Source organism: Herpailurus yagouaroundi, unplaced genomic scaffold (genome assembly GCF_014898765.1).
Source record: "Herpailurus yagouaroundi ecotype Mexico unplaced genomic scaffold, PumYag 67793, whole genome shotgun sequence".
Taxonomy (NCBI): Eukaryota; Metazoa; Chordata; class Mammalia; order Carnivora; family Felidae; genus Herpailurus; species Herpailurus yagouaroundi.
Window position 1 is genome coordinate 18,377,809 of NW_024420586.1, and position 20,351 is coordinate 18,398,159.

Below are 20,351 nucleotides of genomic sequence, written 5' to 3' on the forward strand. Positions count from 1 at the left end.
TTTTTATTTTTTTTCAACGTTTATTTATTTTTGGGACAGAGAGAGACAGAGCATGAACGGGGGAGGGGCAGAGAGAGAGGGAGACACAGAATCGGAAACAGGCTCCAGGCTCTGAGCCATCAGCCCAGAGCCTGACGCGGGGCTCGAACTCACGGACCGCGAGATCGTGACCTGGCTGAAGTTGGACGCTTAACCGACTGTGCCACCCAGGCGCCCCAAAACGTCCATGTTTATATGAAGAGAATAGTTTGTAATCTGGAATTTGAAAAGTACCTGCATTTTGTTTACTTGTCTGTTTTCTTCCACAAAAGGTGTGAGATGACTGACTTTGTCATGTCAGATCCATAGAAGTGTATGAGCACGAAGGAGCTTGAAATCTGTATCCTCCATTAGATTACAGCCGCTGCCTTAAACGAAACCTTTGCTCTCCCTGTGAATTTTCATTGCCAGTGTCATCCCAGAACCCCTTGGCTCTGCTCAGTAGATGTTACTGAGGAAATGGTTTCTGGACTTAATAATTAAGCACCGTTTCATGCTTTCCAATGTTTAGGACCTTTCTTGGCCAGGACTTGCGGTGGGTAACCTGTTCCATCGTCCTCGGGCTACCGTTCTGGTGTTGGTGAAGGGAGTAGACAAACTCGCTCTACCCCCAGGCAGTGTCATTTCATACCCTCTGGAGAATGTGAGTATTTATTATAAAAAATTAAAGGCATGCATTTTTTTTTTTATTTTTTTTTAACGTTTATTTATTTTTTTGGGACAGAGAGAGACAGAGCATGAACGGGGGAGGGGCAGAGAGAGAGGGAGACACAGAATCAGAAACAGGGTCCAGGCTCTGAGCCATCAGCCCAGAGCCCGACGCGGGGCTCAAACTCACGGACCGCGAGATCGTGACCTGGCTGAAGTCGGGCGCTTAACCGACTGCGCCACCCAGGCGCCCCAAAGGCATGCATTTTTAATCTTGTCAGCCGTCGTTATGAATTGTGTCCTAAGCACACTTCTCTTGTCTACATTTTCTCGAGCATTATCTTGTCACTTTCCCTTCCGAATTTTACCTGATTTTTGTGTAAGGAGGAGACTGGAGGCTATTTTGCTGCTTCACTCTTTCCTTCACTGGCTCTTCAGGCAGTATGGCTGGCTGAGCTGTCGTGAGAGACCCTCCTTCCACTGCTGGCACGTAGAAGTCACCAAAATGCTTTTATGTGCGTAACTGAACTTTCAGACAAGGAAGAAATACACCTAGCTGCCAGATAGGAATGGGAAACTCAAACGCCACAGCGGTGAGCAAGAGCTGAAGCTGGAGTTATGTTCCTTGCAGAAAGCCAGGGGCTGTAGAGTGCTGTCTTGTCCTCAGAAGGAGGACTGCTAAAGCCCCAACTGCCCCAGGGCTGCCATAGAGGGGCTGGCTTACCGCTCTCGGCGGTGGGACCCAAAGAGTCTCCCAAGAGAAATCAGAACTACAGGCTTGTGCTGTGCAGAGTGCTGTGCTCCAAATTCCCATGACCCACTGCATATGGAACTTCCACAGCCTGGGGCTGGTTTGGTTTAAAAAAAAAAAAAATTGAAAATGAGTTGAATTTACAAAGCCCTTGCAAGAAAAAAAAATGTCATGAGAGAGTCAGCAGGTGCCACAAACCAAATTAATCCCTAGAGCTACAGATAATTGACCAATCTCAAAGACATTTGAAAATACATACGTTAAAATTGTGAAGGAGTTAAAGGAAGGGATACAAACTATGACACAGTTAGATGATGCTTTTGATAGGTGATGCATTCATTGATATTCACTTCTAAATATTTCATAATTTATATTGTGATTTCTTTAACCCATGAGTTATTTAGAAGTGTTTAACGTGTGGGTTCTTTTCAAGTAATTTTTGATTTTTCAGTTTCTAATTTCATGGCATTGTAAGACTGGTCTATATGATGGTTTGGGAGGAATTTTGCAGACTTTCTGTGGTCTAGTATTTCCAAAGCACACGTGACGTGATTACAAAGGGCTATGTACTAGACCGCGAGGCAAATCTCAACAAGTAATAATTAGTATCAAACCACTCTCTCTGACCACAGTGCACTTAAATCTGAAGACCACAAAACGATACCTTAAAAATGTATTTGGAGGGCATCTGGGTGGCTCAGTCAGTTAAGCGTCCAGCTCTCGGTTTTGGCTCAGGTCATGATCTCATGGTTTGTGAGTTTAAGCCCCGCATCAGGCTCCACGCTGGCAGTGTAGAGCCTGCTTGGGATTCTCTCTCTCGCCCTCTCTACCCCTCCGCCACTCATGCGCTCACTCGCTCTCTCTCAAAATACTTAAAAAAATGTATTTGGAAGGGTAGGGGGGATGAAGGAAACAGGTAAAGGGGATGAAGAGGTACAAACTTACAGTTATGAAACAAGTCATAAGGATGTGAGGTAAAGCAGAGGGAATACAGTCAATATTGTAATAAGTTTGGTGACAGATGGTAACTAGACTTACCATAGTGATCGTTTCCTAATGCATATAAATGTCAAATCACTGTACACCTGCAAACGAGTATGGCGTGTCGACTACAGTTCAGTAAGAAATAATAAATAAATGAAAATGTATTTGGAAGTGGTAAAAACAAAATACATGACTCCTCAGGTTTAAAGCACACTGAAAATCATATAAGCTGTCACAGAAAAGACATTGTCATTACAAAGGAATGAGAGTAGAAAGATAGCAGATTTCCTATTGCCATTAGGGACTAGAAGAGCAAAACCGAAAAGCAGTAATTGTCTAGTATAAGGCTAGGCTGAGAATATTGTGTAATCATCATAATAATGAAATGATATGGATCCAGTGAAAGTTATGACTGTTGGGAGGGTGAAGATAGAGAAATGGAGTGCATGTGTGGGGCTGTGTGGTTGGAGATGTGGGAGAGGTAAATCCTCATTTTCTTTCTTTATTTTATTTTATTTTATTTTATGTTAGAGAGAGAGAGAGACAGAGCATGAGTGGAGGAGGGGCCGAGAGAGGGAGACACAGAACCTGAAGCAGGCCCCAGGCCCCCAGCTGTCAGCACAGAGCCCGACGTGGGGCTCAAACTCACGAACCATGAGATCATGACCTGAGCTGAAGTCGGATGCTTAACAGACTGAGCCACCCTGGCACCCCTAAACTTTGTATATGGTTTTCTATATATCTCTTGAAAAAAAATTTCTTAAGTCAACAGGAAAAGTTAGTTGGAATAGATGTGCTCCCAAATAATTCATGAGTTGAAGAGAGAATCACAGTGGGAGTTTTGAAATTATTTGGAACTAAATACCAGTGAATGTACCATATATTAAAAAATAGTGGGGTGCAGCTAAAGTGATAAGGAAAATTTATAGCCTTAAATGCTACATGTTAGTTTAAACGATTGGAAATCAATGAGCTAAAGAAACCAGAAGAATCTCAGAACAAATGGAAGAAAGGGAACAATAAAAATCAAAAGGCAGATTTAGGGGCACCTGGGTGGCTCAGTCGGTTAAGCATCCAACTCTTGATCTCCACTCAGATCTTAATCTCAGGGCTGTGAGTTTGAGCCTCGCATTGGGCTCCACACTAGGCATGGAGCCTATTAAAAAAAGGCAGGGGTGCCTGGGTGGCTCAGTCAGTTAAGAGTCCAACTTCAGTTCAGGTCATTATCTTGTGGTTTGTGAGTTCAAGCCTGATTCCGGCTCTGTGCTAAAAGCTCAGAGCCTGGAGCCTGGATCCTGCTTCAGATTCTGTCTCTCTCTCTCTCTCTCTCTCTCTCTCTCTCTCTCTGTCCCCTCCCCATTCATGCCCTGTCTCTGTCTCTCTCTCTCAAAAATAAACATTAAAAAAAGAGGCAGATTTTAAAAATGTTTTAATCATAGTAAGATTATTAAGTATGCAATTTCTGTGAAAATCATTGTGGAAGATCCTTTTAAAATAAATATATAGGGGTGCCTGGGTGGCTCAGTTGGTTGAACATCCAACTTTTGATTTCAGCTCAGGTCATGATCTTGTGGGAATCAAGCCCGTATTGGGCTCTGTGCTGACAGCATGGAGCCTGCTTGGGATTCTTACTTGCCCTCTCCCTCTCCCCCATCCCCCCATTCATACCTCTCTCTCTCTCTCTCTGTCTATCTCAAAGTAAATAAATGGTAAAACACTTTTTTTTAATGTTTATTTATTTTTGAGAGAAAGAGCGTGAGGGAGGGAGGGAGACACAGAATCCAAATCAGGCTCCAGGCTCCGAGCTGTCAGCACAGAGCCCAACACGGGCTCGAACTCACAAGTAGTGAGATCATGACCTGAGCTGAAGTCGAACACTTAACCAAGTGAGCCACCCAGGTGCCCCTAAATAAATAAACTTAAAAAAAATTATTAAATATCCAAAATGCTACTAAGAATTTAAATCACATACAATCTGAAACTCAACATTTTTAACAGACCAGCCTCATTTTACAGGAGTAGAAGCTGTAAAAAGAGCTCATGTTATTGCTTGACCCTGACTGACTGCTCCTAATACTTTTCCTGGCAGTAGGTGGTGAATGAAATCCAAGGCTCAGAGGACAAAACCTACAAAAGCAGAATGTCTTAGAATTCCCCTTAATGAAGCTTCTACTTGATTAGCCAGCTGTTCTCATTAGAATGTCAAGTCTAAAGATAACAGGAATTTCATTTTCTCCGGGACAAACACACACATCCTTCTAATACAGTGGAAGAAAACGAGCCAGATTTTAAGCAGCTGAGCCTTTTCCTTTCTGAGCTTAGTGGTCTGTGTGATTTTCCCTTTACAGTTTGGCTCTTATCTGACTCTAGCTTCTCCAATTTGATTGCTAAGGATATGTTACCTTTAATCTGGCACTTTCCTGACACAAGTGCCATTTGACAAGGTGGAATGAGGCTGGAGAGTGTGTCACATCTCCTGTGTTCCCTCCAGAGCCTGAGGTGAACTGTGTGACTGCAAGAGGAGAGCACTCGGGGCCGCCTCGGGCACCATGACAGTGTGCATTTGCAAGTGTGACTCTTCCTCCTCCTTCAGTGTCTCCAGAACTTATTTTAAGAGAATTTTGCAAAGAATTAGTACACAGCTTGAGTGAGAAAAAATTGGTTTTATTTCACAGTATCATGAAATTGATCAATTTCATTTTGATGCTGGGATTTCATCTAAGATTTATTAATCATATTTCTTTCTGCCTGTATACCATGTTAGCAAAGGGAATTACCGGAAAACAATCACTGTAAGAAATCTCCATTAAAAACAAAAATGCTATTATAGTGCTGTTTTACTATAGTAATATTGAGGATAGCATAATTTTTTGAGGGGAAATGTTACTGTAACTTATTTTTAAAAATAACGTGGGGTTAAAAAATTTATGCGGATGAAGTCAATTTTGGTTACCCTTGGGCGTGGAGAGAGTGGACGGGGAGCCTTCTAGGGCTCTGATAGCGTTCTGTCTTGATCTCTCTGGGCTTTATGAGCATATCCATTTGTAAATATTCCTCGAGCTGTTACCCCAAGATTTGTGCACTATTACATGTATGTTATACTTTTAGTAAAAACAATTTCAAGAAAAAAGTAGATTTTGCTACAATTGGTTCTTTTAATTTGATGTGGTCCCAAGATAGAGGCTTCAAAATTCTTATGACATACTTTATGCCTTGTCTGAGTCTTCATTCTATCTGGGGATAAACCCTAAATTCAGCATTTTTAAAATTTTGAAATGGAAAATGAAGTCTAGTTCTCTTTCAATTAAATTCTTCTGACCTCCTCTTACATACAAGTTAATACCTTTTAGTAGAATATACATTCGTTGTGACACACTTAATCCATATTGAAGCCAAATTACTTCCTGCTTAAAATACATGACCTATGACCAGAAAATGATAGTTTGTGCAAGAGTGTTGTGTCCTTCATGTTGGCAAGTTATTTCCCATTAAGGCTTATTGGGAGATACATACTCCTGGCCCACTAAGGGCTGTTTTGTCTGCACCCTCAAAAGGCTGTTTATGTTTCGAAATGATGAAGGTCTTTTGAATTTACATAGGAAATGATGGGATTTTTGTTTGTTTTCTTTTAAGGCTCTTTTGTTGCTGAATGATTTTTCTTACCCCTTGGGTTCCAATGATAATTGAGGTCTTACTCTTAAATTTCAGGCAGTTCCTTTTAGTCTTGACAGCGTTGCAAATTCCATTCACTCCTTATTTTCTGAAGAAACTCCGGTAGTTTTGCAGTTGGCTCCCAGTGAGGAGGTAAGTGATACAGTTTTTACTGAAGATGCTTTAAAAACTAAGCTTCCTTGGGGCGTCCGGATAGCTCAGCCGGTTAAGCCTCCAACTTTGGCTCAGATCGTGATCTCACAGTCCCGTGAGTTCAGGCCCTGCATCGGGCTCTGTGCTGACAGCTTAGAGCCTGGAGCCTTACTTCAGATTCTGTGTCTCCCTCTCTCTGCCCCTCCCCTGCTCGTACCTTGTCTCTCTCTCTCTCTTTCTCTCAAAAATAAATAAATGTTTAAAAAAATTATTTTAATAAGCTTCCTTATGTAATGAAAATTTAAAACTACTTTTATGGAGGTGCCTGGGTGGCCCAGTCGGTTTAGCGTCCATTTTGGTTCAAGTCACGATCTCACGATTCATGGGATCGAGCCCCATGTTGGGTTCCATGCTGACAGTATGGAGCCTGCTTGAGATTCTCCCTCTCTCTGCCCCTCCCATACACACACTTTCTAAATAAATTTTTAAAAACCTACTTTTATGAAAGATTGTATATGCTGTGTATATATATAGTATATATAACCTATATTCTATTTTGTATTTACTTTGTATATTAGAATTAATCCACCGACTGTAACAAAAGTTTGGATTCTTCTTGCAGAGAGTGTATATGGTGGGGAAGGCGAACTCGGTTTTTGAAGACCTCTCAGTAACATTACGACAGCTCCGCAATCGCCTGTTTCAAGAAAACTCTGTTCTCAATTCACTTCCCCTCAATTCTCTGAGTAGGAACAATGAAGTAAGTGGTGCTGTCACTGAATGAATAAATATCATTACTAATTTCCCATTCCTTATGCTCTGACATGAGAGCAAACTTGCAATTTTAGGAAATGACAAGTTTTACAAATTGACTGCTGGAGTAGATTCTTTTTTTCCTTTAGTGTAATTTTTAAACGAATCTCCTGACTAGACAGACTCTTTTTTGTGAGTTGAGCAAATGAGTATTGCGTTCTCGTGCGAGGGCTGCCACCAGTGAATGCAGACGGCCAGAAGTCACACAAACCACCCAATGGGTAGAGCTGTGTTGATCTGGTTACGTAGAGGCCGATACTCGTTACTCGCTGCCATTTCTGACACGTTGCCTCCTCTTCCTGATTCTCAGCAATACAGTGGAGGGAGGCACTCACTCTTCACTCCCATCAGCCTGAGCACGCGGCATGCCACCTCTGTGGCAGCCTCCCCTCTTCACCTCCCGTGGCTGAGCAGGGCCACCATCTTTTTTGCTCTGCTGCGGAACATGTTCAAGGAAGGGGAGCAGGCGGGGCCGCTGGCGGGATCTCACTGCAGTGTGTCAGAGTATTGTGATGCCCTGAGGGAAGGCCCCTTGAGACTTTGGATGCTTTATCGTGCCTTTATCAGAAACACAGCTGTTGAGTGGTAGTCCCTGTGCTGGGAATGACCATCACCTTTTTGTTAGGAAATAGTGTTTTTATGTGCATTTTCAATTGAAGTGAACCTGCCAGATGGAGGACATTTGTTGCATGAAGTCACTTACTGTGCTTAACATTTGTAGTATCTTGTTCCTTACGTGATAAATGGCAAAACGCAGATCTCTGGTGCAGATTTAAAATAATGCTTATTTCCTTTGGTTCTCTGCAGGTTGATCTGCTCTTTCTTTCTGAATTGCAAGTGCTACACGATATTTCAAGTTTGGTAAGTAGGTTACTCTCGTATTTCAGTTTCATTTATTTTGGTTCCAAAAGACATTTCCTGAGAATCCGTGAATGAGAGTGAAACCAACTGAAGTTTGATTAAGTATGCCCTAGAGTTATGATAGCACGAAAATTGAGAAATCAGTGGTGTTGGGAATTTTGAACTCCTCTCTTGTTACAGAGAAATTATTTTGCATTTTTGCTTTTGGGAGAAACAGGGAGTGTATCTTCTAAGGACACAGGCCTGGGAGTAAGGCCACCCTCACTGTAGTCCTGACGGGGCTGTTGATTTCTTGAGAGACATTAAGACCCGATTCCTCTCTCTTTATCTTTGGGTCCAAAATAGAAATAACAGGGGTGCCTGGATGACTCTGTTGTTGAGCATCTGACTCTTGATTTTGACTCGGGTCATGATCTCACGATCATGGGGTTGGGCTCTGCACTGAGCGTGGAGCTTGCTTAGGAATCTCTCCCCGCTCTCTTGCTCGTGCATGCACGTGCTTTATCTAAAATAAAATTTAAAAAACAAATAGAAATAACAGTTTGGACTAATAATGCTGTCACAAGGAAGGAAATAAATATCCCTGCAGTATATTGTATGTGTGTGTGTGTGATTTTTTTTTAAATACTTTTGAAATTTATTTATTTTGAGAGAGAGTGAGCAAGCAGGGGAGGGGCAAAGAGAGAGAATCCCAAGCAGGCTCTGCACTGCTAGTGCAGAGCCCGATGAGGGGCTCAGACTCCACGAATTGTAAAATCACAACCTGAACCAAAATCCAGAGCTGGGCGCTTAACTGACTGAGCCACCCAGGCTCCCCTGTGTGAATAATTTCGAAAAGATCCTCCTGTTACTGAAATAAGAAAACTTACCTGTATACTGTCTTCTGAATTTATTGCCCAAAGTTTTCAGCAGGTTGGTTTGGGGAGTCTAGAGGTGTATTCCTAGGGGTCAGCCCAGGTGGTCTAGGAGGGCATCTGGGAGGTATCTGCCCTCTGAGCACTGATGGCTCATGCTCTCTTGGGATCGAACTGGTTCAACTATCTGTTCTTTCATACACCGGCTCATATGTAAGGTTTTTTTATTTCGAGTTAGCTCTGCGTAGGCCCGACGTGGGGCTCCAACTCCCAACCCTGCGATCAAGCACTGCATGCTTTACTGACTGAGCTAGCCAGACATTCCCTCCTATCTGAGGTTTTTTAACTAAGGAGTTTTTTAAAGAGCTTTTATTAAATGTTCAAGGAGTCTTAAAACTGCTCTTAAAAATGAGATTTGTGTTGGGTTTCTCGGAAACTCCCATTTCAACTGATTCTGTCTGCCACCGTTTTAGTAGACTGTGTGTTGTGGCACACTGGTATGGTTCTGTTCAGCCTAGTCTAGTTAGGTATAAAACTTCAAGTGGCTGTGTCTGACATTACTTTATCCACTTCCTTTTGTTTGTTCTCCTAAGTTGTCTCGACATAAGCATCTAGCCAAGGATCATTCTCCTGATTTATATTCGCTGGAGCTGGCAGGTCTGGATGAAATTGGGAAACATTATGGGGAAGACTCTGAACAATTCAGAGATGCTTCGAAGATTCTTGTCGATGCTCTGCAAAAGGTAAATTACTGAGCAGTCAGAGTGTGACCATTTCACTTTTAGCCTCTCAGTGGAAAAATCCATTTAGTGAAGTACCATTAATTGAAGTTTCCCCTTCTTGGAGGACCCCTCATTTTCATGTCCCAGGGTAGAGTGGGTCAGAGGTGTGTGCCAGGAGGTCTCTCTCTAATGTTGGCAGATCACTAACTCCAGCACAGTACTTTTTTCTTTTTTTATTGTGGTGAAATACGCACAAGATCTGCCATTTTGACCATTTTTAAGTGTCCGTTTCTGTAGCATTAAATATGTTTACATTGTTGTGCAACTGTTACCACTGTCCACTGCCAGAACTTTCTTCTTCCCTAACTGAAACTCTGTCCCCATTAGCCCTATGGAAATCATCGAAGGAGAGCACTTAGCACAATCCCAGACACTGAGTAGATGTGTGGTACATGTGTAATAAATGCTAGTTTTTCTCTGCCCTTGGAGTTGCTCCCCTGCAAGTCTTTGGTGAGTAAACTTTCTAGGTGTTTGTGATGAACCAGAGACCACTTAGGAAGATTTTCATTTCCCTTTCCCACTTCCCTTCCCCCAATTTACATGCCAACAACTTGTCTCTTAATTTCATTTTGAACATTTGAATATATGTTGAAGGTGAATTTTTCTGAATATTTTAACATAATCAAACCTTTAAGACATAGTGTATTTCATTAGCCAATAGGCAGATGTTCTTGTAGGTGCACAGGGCTTTAAAATTATTTTAATAAATACATGTTTGTGATTCATAGTGATGTCAGTACCTCTCCAGTTTGCAGATGACATGTATAACCTTTACGGTGGGAATGCTGTGGTAGAGTTAGTGACCGTCAGATCATTTGACACATCTCTTGTAAGGAAGACAAGGACTATTCTTGAGGCAAAACAAGAGGTGAGTACATTTTTAGGTCCTGTTTTAAAACTATAAAGTTAAGAAAACCCACGAAGTCCTAGATCACCTGTGGGAGACATGGAAGAAGAGTCAGGAAATCTGAAAAACGATTTTTTTTTTTTTTTAATTTTTTTTTCAACGTTTTTATTTATTTTTGGGACAGAGAGAGACAGAGCATGAACGGGGGAGGGGCAGAGAGAGAGGGAGACACAGAATCGGAAACAGGCTCCAGGCTCTGAGCCATCAGCCCAGAGCCTGACGCGGGGCTCGAACTCACGGACCGTGAGATCGTGACCTGGCTGAAGCCGGACGCTTAACCGACTGCGCCACCCAGGCGCCCCTGAAAAACGATTTAAATGAAAACACAGGTTGCTTATTCACATAGACCTATGTGTTTTGCCAGGATTTGGGGGTTGTAATCAGATGAAGCAAGAATTTGAGTTCGGGATAAATGTGTCAAAGCCGGTAAGGGAATTCAAATATTGCTGTTGCAAGGAGTGGTAGGATTCAGCACGTGGAGTCTGCTTTTCCAGGAGGTATGCCATCTGTGTGGCATAGTCCCTCATTTGCTACGATCTGCTCTGTATACTCCTGATAATGTACCACAAGTTTTTGGCCTGGATCTTGCTTTAAGCATTTAGAGGGTCCTGGGCGAGAGTGCCAGCCATAGCAAAACACGTGCTTTACATGTTAAACATGCACCTATACGAGAGTAGCATCGCAGATACTCCCGAACGTCGTGTGGCCGTTATTAACGGTTGGCTTCATAGCGTGGAGCAATTAGCTACCCCGTCATTTGTAGACACTCCCTTTTGGACCCATTTGCAGCCGCCACCGTGCTCAGTTTTACTGAGTGCGGTGTGGCCCTTAAAGATGGTCAGAGGTAATGCCTGTTCAAGGTAAGCTAGAGGTGCCTGGTTTGAGGTGGTTTCATTCTGTAATTGGAGTTGGAGGACCTGATTTAAGACAGCATGGCAAGCTAGACAATCCAACAATTTTTCCACTGCAGGGCACTTAGAAATACTCATAAAACATAAACAGCTTTTTGAGTGCACAGCTTAGCTCTCAAGACAGGGAAATTCTTAAGGAGCAAATAAAGAAGAGGTACTTGGAAACTAGTAAGCAGGCTACCCTAGGCACATTTCCAGTTGGGCTACCAGGAGACCGGAAACAAGGCCCTTGGCTCCCTGAAAGGGTGGGGTTTGAAACTGACCCCTCCATATAAAACTGTGAGACTCTGTCAGGGCTCTGCCCTTAGGGAGAGGGTAGACCAGAAAACCGTCATCTGCCCACCAGCAGGAGACAGAAGAGCAGCTTGGGCCCTATGTAGTCGGGGTATATTTGGGGATGGAAATGTCTCTTAGGGAATTCTTAACCACAGGACCACCTTCCTGTTGGTGTGCGGCTCAAATTTCTATTACCTGCAAGTTCCAGAAAGCCCCAGGCCAAGAAATTAATACAAACCCTGGTCCCAGGCTGGTAAAGACCCGCAGTGCCCAGCAGGAGTCTGTGTAAAACCTCCAGTAGGACATTCCCTCCCCACGAGCCACAGTGGAGGGGGCGTCCCCAGATGTGAACTCAGAACACCATAAAGCAGGTGGAGCCAGTCCACCATGAGTGCAAGGTAGCTACCAAAGCGCCCGTTAGACCACCAAAAACCTCAGAAGAATATGGGTATAGGCTACAAAACAATTTAAAGAAATAAAGGAGTCAAGAAGAAAGAACTTTAAGTTTGTTTATTTTTAGAGAGAGAGGGAGAGGGAGAGAGAGAATCCCAAGCAGGCTCCACACTGCAGAGCCCGATGTGGGGCTCAAACTCACAAACTGTGAGATCATGACCCGAGCCACCCAGGCACCCCACAGGACAGTTTTTAAAGGAAGATTTGAATGTAACCAGAGACTTTAAATACTAGATTCTTTCAACATTGTCCACGTCAGGCCCGCTAGTTTTATGTGAAGCAGTTCCAAAGAGAAGTGTGCCAGTTTGAAGAAGGTACCCTTGTTTAGGGAGTTTGACAAACCAGTTTTGTAGAGGTGAATTGGCTCTGAGGTGTTAGGCTGAATTTATAATGGATAAAGTGGGTTTATTAGGAAGTAGTTTCTGAAATTATTATGCACGTGGTGAGGAGCAAGAACCAGGTGGTGGTTGTTGGATTTTCTTTACCTACAAGGTTGTGAATTAACATTTTACATATGTAATCTGAATTTTTAAAGTTTCCTATCTGTTAATACTAATAGACGAAACCACTTTGAGATGGGAGACTGGTACCAAACATTCCTGGGAATAAACACCATTCTGCCCAGACCGGTGGTCTGTGTCCAGCGTCTGCCCCTCAACTCTGTGCTGACAGTCTTGCCAACCTCACCGGAAATGAGGCCTTGAGCTTGAGGCTCTTTTTACGGTCATGGGAACGTTCCACAATTCGATTGTGGTGATGACTGTGCGTGATGATCTCTGTGAATATATGAAGATGCAGGGAGATGTACACAGGGATAGGGAACCCATTTACCCCGAAAAAAGAAAGGTCTTCGAGGGTGAAATCCCTTAACGTTTGCCTCCTCTCTAAGCTCCCCCCATGTGTGTGTACCCACCCTCTCTCCCCCAACGGAAATCACTAGCTTGCTTTCTTAGTTTGAAGTGTTTAAGGAAACGTTTGCGTGCTTACAGCACGCCAGGTGCTGGGGCTGTGGGGCTACAATCTCTTCTCTCTCGAGACAAACCTGGTCCTGTCACTCACTTCCTGCTTGAAACGGGTCAGTGCCTCTTCCTTGCCCATAGGCTCCAGGCCAGATTCTCCATACTTTCCCTCGAGCCACATCTGCGGTTTCCCTCCTTTTGTTCTCTAGTCAGAATGAACTGTTTCCCAAACGGTGCCTTTGCACAGGCCTTGAATAGAGTCCACCTCCACCAAGCCCCAGCTGGATGAACATGCGCACAAACATGTAATGTGTGTGGTGCTAGTTAAGGAAAAACATTTTAACACTGTATAAAGCGGAAGGGAGTATTTGTTCCTAGGAACCTCGTCTTCTCTCTCTACCCTCCCCATCTACAGGTAATTGCTGCCCTGATACGTTAATCATGCCGTTTCTTTACGGTTTGACCACTTAATGGATTTATCCTTAAGCGGTGTTGTTTGGTTTTGCCTGTATTTGGATTTTACATAAATGGAATCACACTATCTGTATTTTTCTGTATCGTTTGCTGCTTTCTTGTTTCCAAGGGTCACACAGGCTGTAGTTCAGTCTTCCCTGCTGTGGGTTCCGTCGTGTGGATGTGCCGCATTTTCCGTGCTGTTAATGGATATCCTTGTGCGTGTCTCTTGGTACATACAGCAGTGGTTCTTAGGGTGTGGACTTGCCAGATCATGGGATATTCACACTTTCAACGTTACTGGCGTTGCCCCATTTTCTCAAGCAGTTGGACTGGTTTATACTTCCACTGACCATGTGCTTACCTTTTCTGGGAAAGCTCCCCTTCTTGGTTCCTCCTAGTATAAGCATGTCTTGATTCCACCTAGAAATAAGTGATCATCAGATAAATGAATCATAGGTACCAAACTGGGATAATTTCCTATCTTAAAATTCTTCCCTTTTGATATCTTTCTTTTCTTCATTGTAGAGGAACCCACCAAGCCCCTATAATCTTGCATATAAGTATAACCTTGAGTATTCAGTGGTTTTCAACATGGTACTTTGGATAATGATCGCCTTGGCCTTGGCTGTGATTGTCACCTCTTACAATATCTGGAACATGGATCCTGGATATGACAGCATTATTTATAGGATGACAAACCAGAAGATTCGAATGGATTGAACTTTCCTTATGCCAGACTTAGAAAAGGGGTTTGGAAATTGGCTGTTTTGTTAAATCTTTTAGTGTAGTTGAAAGTAGATGGTATACTTTAAATTTATATAAAAAAATTTTTTTTGTTCTGTGTGCCTGTGATGTTCTTTTAAAGTGAATTATAATATTGATGTGAACTGATTTGTGTGATTAGATTCCATAATATGCTCAAATATGATATAACCATTTAATATAATTTCATTCCATTTAACATTTGGAAATGTGCACTGAAATAAATGTAAAACATTTAGAATAGCTTGTGTTATTTATGTTGGGAAAATGCACTGAATTAGAGAAACTAATGAGTGTTTAATAACTTCCTTACACAGGATAGGTGAAAATATTTGTCATTACATCCTATGAACTATGTGTAAATGTCTTAATTTGATGTAAATATCTCTGCAACAAGATAGAAACTTTTTAACTTCAAGTAACCCTAAACTATAAGAGTGCTTCTTACACAGTTACTTAGATTGGGCACTGCATCTGATTGACAGAGGATAGCTGTTTTTTAACCTCTCCTGAAAGTTGGGTGATGCAGGTCATGGTGTGGGTGTTAAAAAATACTACACTGATCTAAAAAGAAACTAGCTTTGTGGAGTTATAGATACCTATAATTATACCCACAAAAACCAATATTTGGGGGACATCTTGGGGCTTGAATATAAAATCTTTTAGTAACTTTTCCCCCCGTGTAAGTTACTGTTAATGGTTTGTGGTACAACGTCATCCTCTGGAATATTAAGTGGAAGGAGATGCTCCCTACTTTTCATGCAGAAGTGGACCAATGTCTATAAAGAGTGACAAATAAAGTTAATGATTCCAAATTTGTGTCATTTCAATACTAAATCTATTTTGTATTGTAAAAACCGAACTAAACAGGGTTTTAATCAGAATTGGCAGTTTTGTTATACAAACGGTTTCGTGGTTTTTTTTTTGTTTTTTTTTTTTTTTTACGTTTGTTTATTCTCGCTGTCTCTGAGATTCGGTATCAAGACAAGGAAGACATCTGAATTACCATTCTTGTTACTGAATTTATACAGAATATGTGGTGAATTCATACTAGAGGTAGGAAAAGCTTAAATTTCCCTATGGTATTCAAAAGACGAATAAGTAATCGGTCAAAATAGGAAGGACTAAGATAAAGTCTTAAAGGTTATAATTTTATTTCTTAAAAGACTTAATAGAATTTCAAATTTCATGATTATGTAGCAAGATTACTTGAGTCGGAGAGTTATGCTGCCCTGCCCCTGGGAACGCTACTTGGATTTAGTGTGTAACGTTTCTGTGCCTCTTCTTTGGAAAGATCATCAAATCATTTCTAAGTAACACTGAAGTTGGCAGGTTGGAAAAGATGGAGTCTAGTTAGTGTGTTTTCTACCACCTAATGCAAGACGCCTTTAACAGTTACAGCGTTAAATGTCCATAGAGGAAGGTTTTCTTCTTGCCTCTCATTTAACCATAAACAGTCAAGCTGATAACTTCACCAAGAAAAGAAACGACACTGTTCTAAAATCACATGTGTATTCTCCACTGTTAACTCCCTGGCAAGTTTATGGGGGTGAAGGTGTTTTCAGCTGCTTAGCCCCAGAACACTGACCTCCACAGAACTCAACAGGGCCTGTGTTTGGGGAGCCAGGAATGTATAATGCTACAGAGTAGTTAAAATCCACATTTCTTTCACAAGTTTCTTATATAAACATTGCCATAGAAGATTACGATTTTATAATGAGGTAAACCAATGCCTTTGTAATTTAAAACTGATGAGACTAAGTTCTAGGGGAGAAAAAAAATTACATGACCGCACTAATCCTTATAGGGTAGATGGCATCAGCACCCTTCTGTCTGTTAGGCAGAAAGCAATTAATTAAAATAAATGTTCTGCCAAGATTATTATACCTGTTGCTGATGATTTGCTCTTAAATTAAGTCTAATTTGTTCAGGAACATAAATCACAGTGTCGAGATTTGTGTGAGGCAGGAAAGCTAGACTCGTGACAGACTATCTACTGACAGATGGGGAAAAAAAAAACCCAATCACCTTTTATGTAATTAGAATATTCCAGGTTTATAAAATATCTGAGATTCTACATGTTAGGTACTGCTTAAGGCCTAATTCTATTAGGAATGATCTAGAACTGATTTTTATTTTCTTTGGCTATGCTGTTTGGAAGTAATGGTAATCTGAATACATTTTCACTGATGCCAAATAATGGAGAAGCCATGAACTTACTTTTTAATGGATGATCAAACCAACAATTTGCAAAGGACATAGGAACTGGGGTCAGTGAGCAGGCCTTCTAACCTTAGGCTCAGGCAGTTTCTTTCTAGCCTTTTTGTCACGGAATGACTATGCAATGGTTTCTTGGAACAACGGAGTTGTTGGAGAAGGCCGTTAGTAAGAAGTACTGTGATTAAAATGCATCAAGGGTCGTCCTACAGATGAATTCAGTTTGTCATGTCACCATTTAATTGCTGAACGATCTTGGGCAAATCCCTCAATCTCTGAATCAGTTTTAAATCTACATCATGGGGATGGTAATACTCCCAAGTTTGTGGGAATGAGCATTCAGTACACTATCATGTTCTAAGGGTTGTGAATGCTTTCTAAAATAACAGTGCTAAATCCCAGGAAGTCTGCTTGGGCCTATGGTTGTACCTTTGATGTGTCCTCACCAGTTTCTTGGTTGCAAACAATGGGAACAGTGGTTTGGTTAAATTACACCATCTGTCCTACTAAGAGCCTTCTATTGGCTCAGAATCCAATTCAGGAGCACACAATGCATTTAGTTCTGTTTGCATGGGCTCCGTTAATCTGGAACAGTTTGTTTTTGAAGTGTAATGGACAGTTATTTTATAGAATGTCCCTCAGCTTGAGTTTGATATTTGCTCATGATGAAATTCAGGTTATATGTTTTCAGAAAGAATACCACAGAAGTGGTGGGTCCATCTCAGCCTGTCCCTGTCAGGAGGCGCATGGATGTCAATGTCTCATTTCTGGTGACATTAGCTTTGTTTAAGGTGGTATCTGCCAGTTTTTTCCCCTAAACAGTTCTTTTTCTTTTGTAATTAGACACATTAAGACTATTATTTAGAGGCACCTGGCTGGCTCAGTTGGTAGAGCGTGTGACACTCGATCTCAGGGTCGTGCATTCAAGTCCCACGATGGGTGCAGAGATTACTTAAAAAAATTTTTTTTAACATTTATTTTTGAGAGAGCGAGCAAGCAGGGCAGGGGCAGAGATGGAGACACAGAATCCAAAGCAGGCTCCAAGCTAGTAGCACAAAACCCAACACGGGGCTCGAACTCAAGGACCACGAGATCGTGCCCTGAGCTTACTTAAAAAAAAAAAAAAAAAAATAGATGTATATCTCATTATTCATTTTACTGTCACCCGTTCTAGCATCCATTGATTCTTGCCTGAAAGAATTATTACTGTGGTATTTACCAAATAATGTTTTTATTATTTATTTTTATTTTAGTGAGTGCATGCAAGCAGGGGAAAGGGGCAGAGAGAATATCTCAAGCAGGCTCCATGTTCAGCATGGAGCCCGACACAGGCCAGCCTGGAATCATGACCTGAGCCGAAATCAAGAGTCAGACGCTCAACCAACTGACCCACCCAAGCGCCCCCAAATGTTTTATTTCCATCATTCCTTTTTTTTTTTTTAATGTTTATTTTTGAGAGAGTACAAGCAGGAGAGGGACAGAGAGGGGGGAACAGAGGGTCCGAAGCGGGCTCCACACTGACAACAGAGAACCCAGTGTGGAGCTTGAACTCACAAACTGCAAGATCATGACCTGATCTGAAATAGGATGCTCAGCCGACTGAGCCACCCAGGGGCCCCTTCATCGTTCCTTCTTATTAACTGGAATTCTATAAAGAAGAGCTTTCCCTTCTCCCCATTTATTTATTCCATTATTTATACCAGCACGGACTCATGGATATTTTAGGTTCTGTGTTACTGTCTATTATCATTTATTTTGTTGTTCCGTTGTCCTAGATTTGGCCATTGGGAGACCCTTGAGTTGGTTCTTACGTCCTTTTGACATGTCCCCATTTTTTGAGCACTTATTTACTTTCTGGCACCACATTTTATGAACTAAATTTTCAAGTTAACAACCACCAGCATACCTTTATGTGACAGGGAGAAAGATGAGTGGGGAGAGGCACAGGTAAGGAAAGAAGTGGTATCAGTTGGAATATGTAAACACATACATAACAAAATGAGGAATTAGGAGAGAGGGAAGTGGGACTCGCCCCGGGCTCACGTTTTCACCCAAAGTGGGGCTAGAACTCACATGACATGGGATCTGTGAGAATCATGACCTGAGCCGAAGTCGAATGCTTAATGACTAAGCCAGGTGCGTTTTGTTTTGTTTTTTAAGGTTTTATTTTTAAGCACTCTCTACACCCAACGTGGGGCTTGAACTCACAACCCTGATATCGAGGGTGGCATGCCCTTCGGAGCCAGCCAGGCACCCTAGGCAGATGTCCTTCTTATAAGAACAGTCATATTGGATGAAGGGCCCGCTCGACTCCAGTATGATCTCATCTTCACTAATTACATCTGCAATGACCCTATTCCCAAATGAGGTCACTTCTGTGGTACCAGGGGTTAGAACTTCAACATCTATCTTTTTGGTGGACAAAATCCAACCCATAACAGGATCATAAAAATGTCAGCTCTCTCCAAGTTAATTTAATGCCATCCCAATGAAAATAAAAATGTTTTGGGGGAGCCTGGGTGGTTCAGTTGGTTAAGCATCCAACTCTTGGTTTTGGCTCAGGTCATGATCTCACAGTTCATGGGCTCAAGCCCTGCAAACCATGGGATTCTCTCCCTCTCTCTGCCCCTCCTCTGCTTGCACTCTCTTTCTCAAAATAAATAAATAAACTTTAAAAAATGTTTTTATGGAACTAGACAAGTAGATCCTAAAGTTTATAGAAAACCGAAAACACTGAAAAGAGGGGTTATAAGGCTGAACTAGTGCTACCAGATATTAAAACCAGAAGCCTCTATCATAGAAACAGTATGGTACCAGTCCATTAACAGGCAAACCAATGGAATAGAATAGAAAGCCTAGAAATAGAAATTTAGTATATGCTAAAGGTAGCATCTCAAATCACTGGGCAAAGGTAGACTTTTTGATAAAAGGTGTTGGGGCAACAGGATACCCATTTGAGAAAAGATGAAATTACATCCATATCTCCTAGCACATATAAGAATAAACTCCAAATGTATTAAAGATCTAAACTTTATTTAGGGCCACCTAGGTGGCTCAGTTGGTTAGGCGTCCGACTTCGGCTCAGGTCATGATCTCGCAGACTGTATGAGCCCTGTGTTGGGCCCTGTGGTGACAACTGGGAGCCTGCAGCCTGCTTCAGATTCTGTGTCTCCCTCTCTCTCTGCCCCTCCCCAACTCACACTCTCTCTCTAAAAAATAAACATTGAAAAAAATAAAATTTTTATTTTTAAAGACCTAAATTTTAAAGAGAGAAACAACGTAAGTACTAGAAGAAAACACAGTTGTTTTATAGCTCAAGTGTAGGAAACAACTTTTCTGTTGGTATTGAATCAAAATCCAGATGCAATAAAAAAACATGTTGATAAACTTGGAGATCTAAACATTTGAATTTTAAAAATTTTACTGAGGCATATATGAGATACCACATATCTATTTCAAGTATATAATTTAATGCTTTTGTAAATTTATCAAGTTGTACATCACTATAAATCAGTTTAGAACATTCTCATCAGCCCAGTAAGATCCCTCATATACATTTACTGTTAATCCTATCCCTGCCCCCCTCATCCCTACAACCACTAAACTACTTTCTGTTCTACAGATCTGCCTTTTATGGACATTTTATATAAGACATCATATGATATGTGGTCTCTTGTGTCTGGCTTCTTCCCCTGGGCATAATGTTGCTTTTTTAAATGTTTATTTATTTATTTAGAGAGCACAAGCATGCATGTGTGAGGTAGGGAGTGACAGAAAGAGGGAATCCCAAAATGCAGGGCTCCAACTCATGAACCGTGATATCATGACCTGAGCAGAAATTGAGTCAGGCACTTTTTTTTTTCCGGGAGAAGCC

The 20,351-nt window shown here is 41.7% G+C and overlaps 1 protein-coding gene across 3 annotated transcripts in view; it reads left to right on the plus strand.

Annotated features, from left to right (window-relative positions):
• Positions 1-15,075, plus strand: part of ATP6AP2 (ATPase H+ transporting accessory protein 2) — a 23,623-nt gene extending 8,548 nt beyond the window's left edge. For 2 of the 3 annotated variants that reach the window (XM_040469041.1, XM_040469042.1), the window contains 7 exons: positions 551-682; positions 6,131-6,226; positions 6,849-6,986; positions 7,847-7,900; positions 9,348-9,497; positions 10,285-10,404; positions 14,024-15,075. In XM_040469041.1, coding sequence (XP_040324975.1) covers positions 551-682; positions 6,131-6,226; positions 6,849-6,986; positions 7,847-7,900; positions 9,348-9,497; positions 10,285-10,404; positions 14,024-14,218 — 885 coding nt within the window. In that variant the 3' untranslated portion in view covers positions 14,219-15,075. Of the gene's footprint in view, positions 1-550; positions 683-6,130; positions 6,227-6,848; positions 6,987-7,846; positions 7,901-9,347; positions 9,498-10,284; positions 10,405-12,642; positions 12,673-14,023 lie in introns of those variants that run through there. The other variant, XM_040469043.1, reaches the window with a different exon arrangement.
• The last annotated feature ends 5,276 nt before the right edge of the window (positions 15,076-20,351 follow it).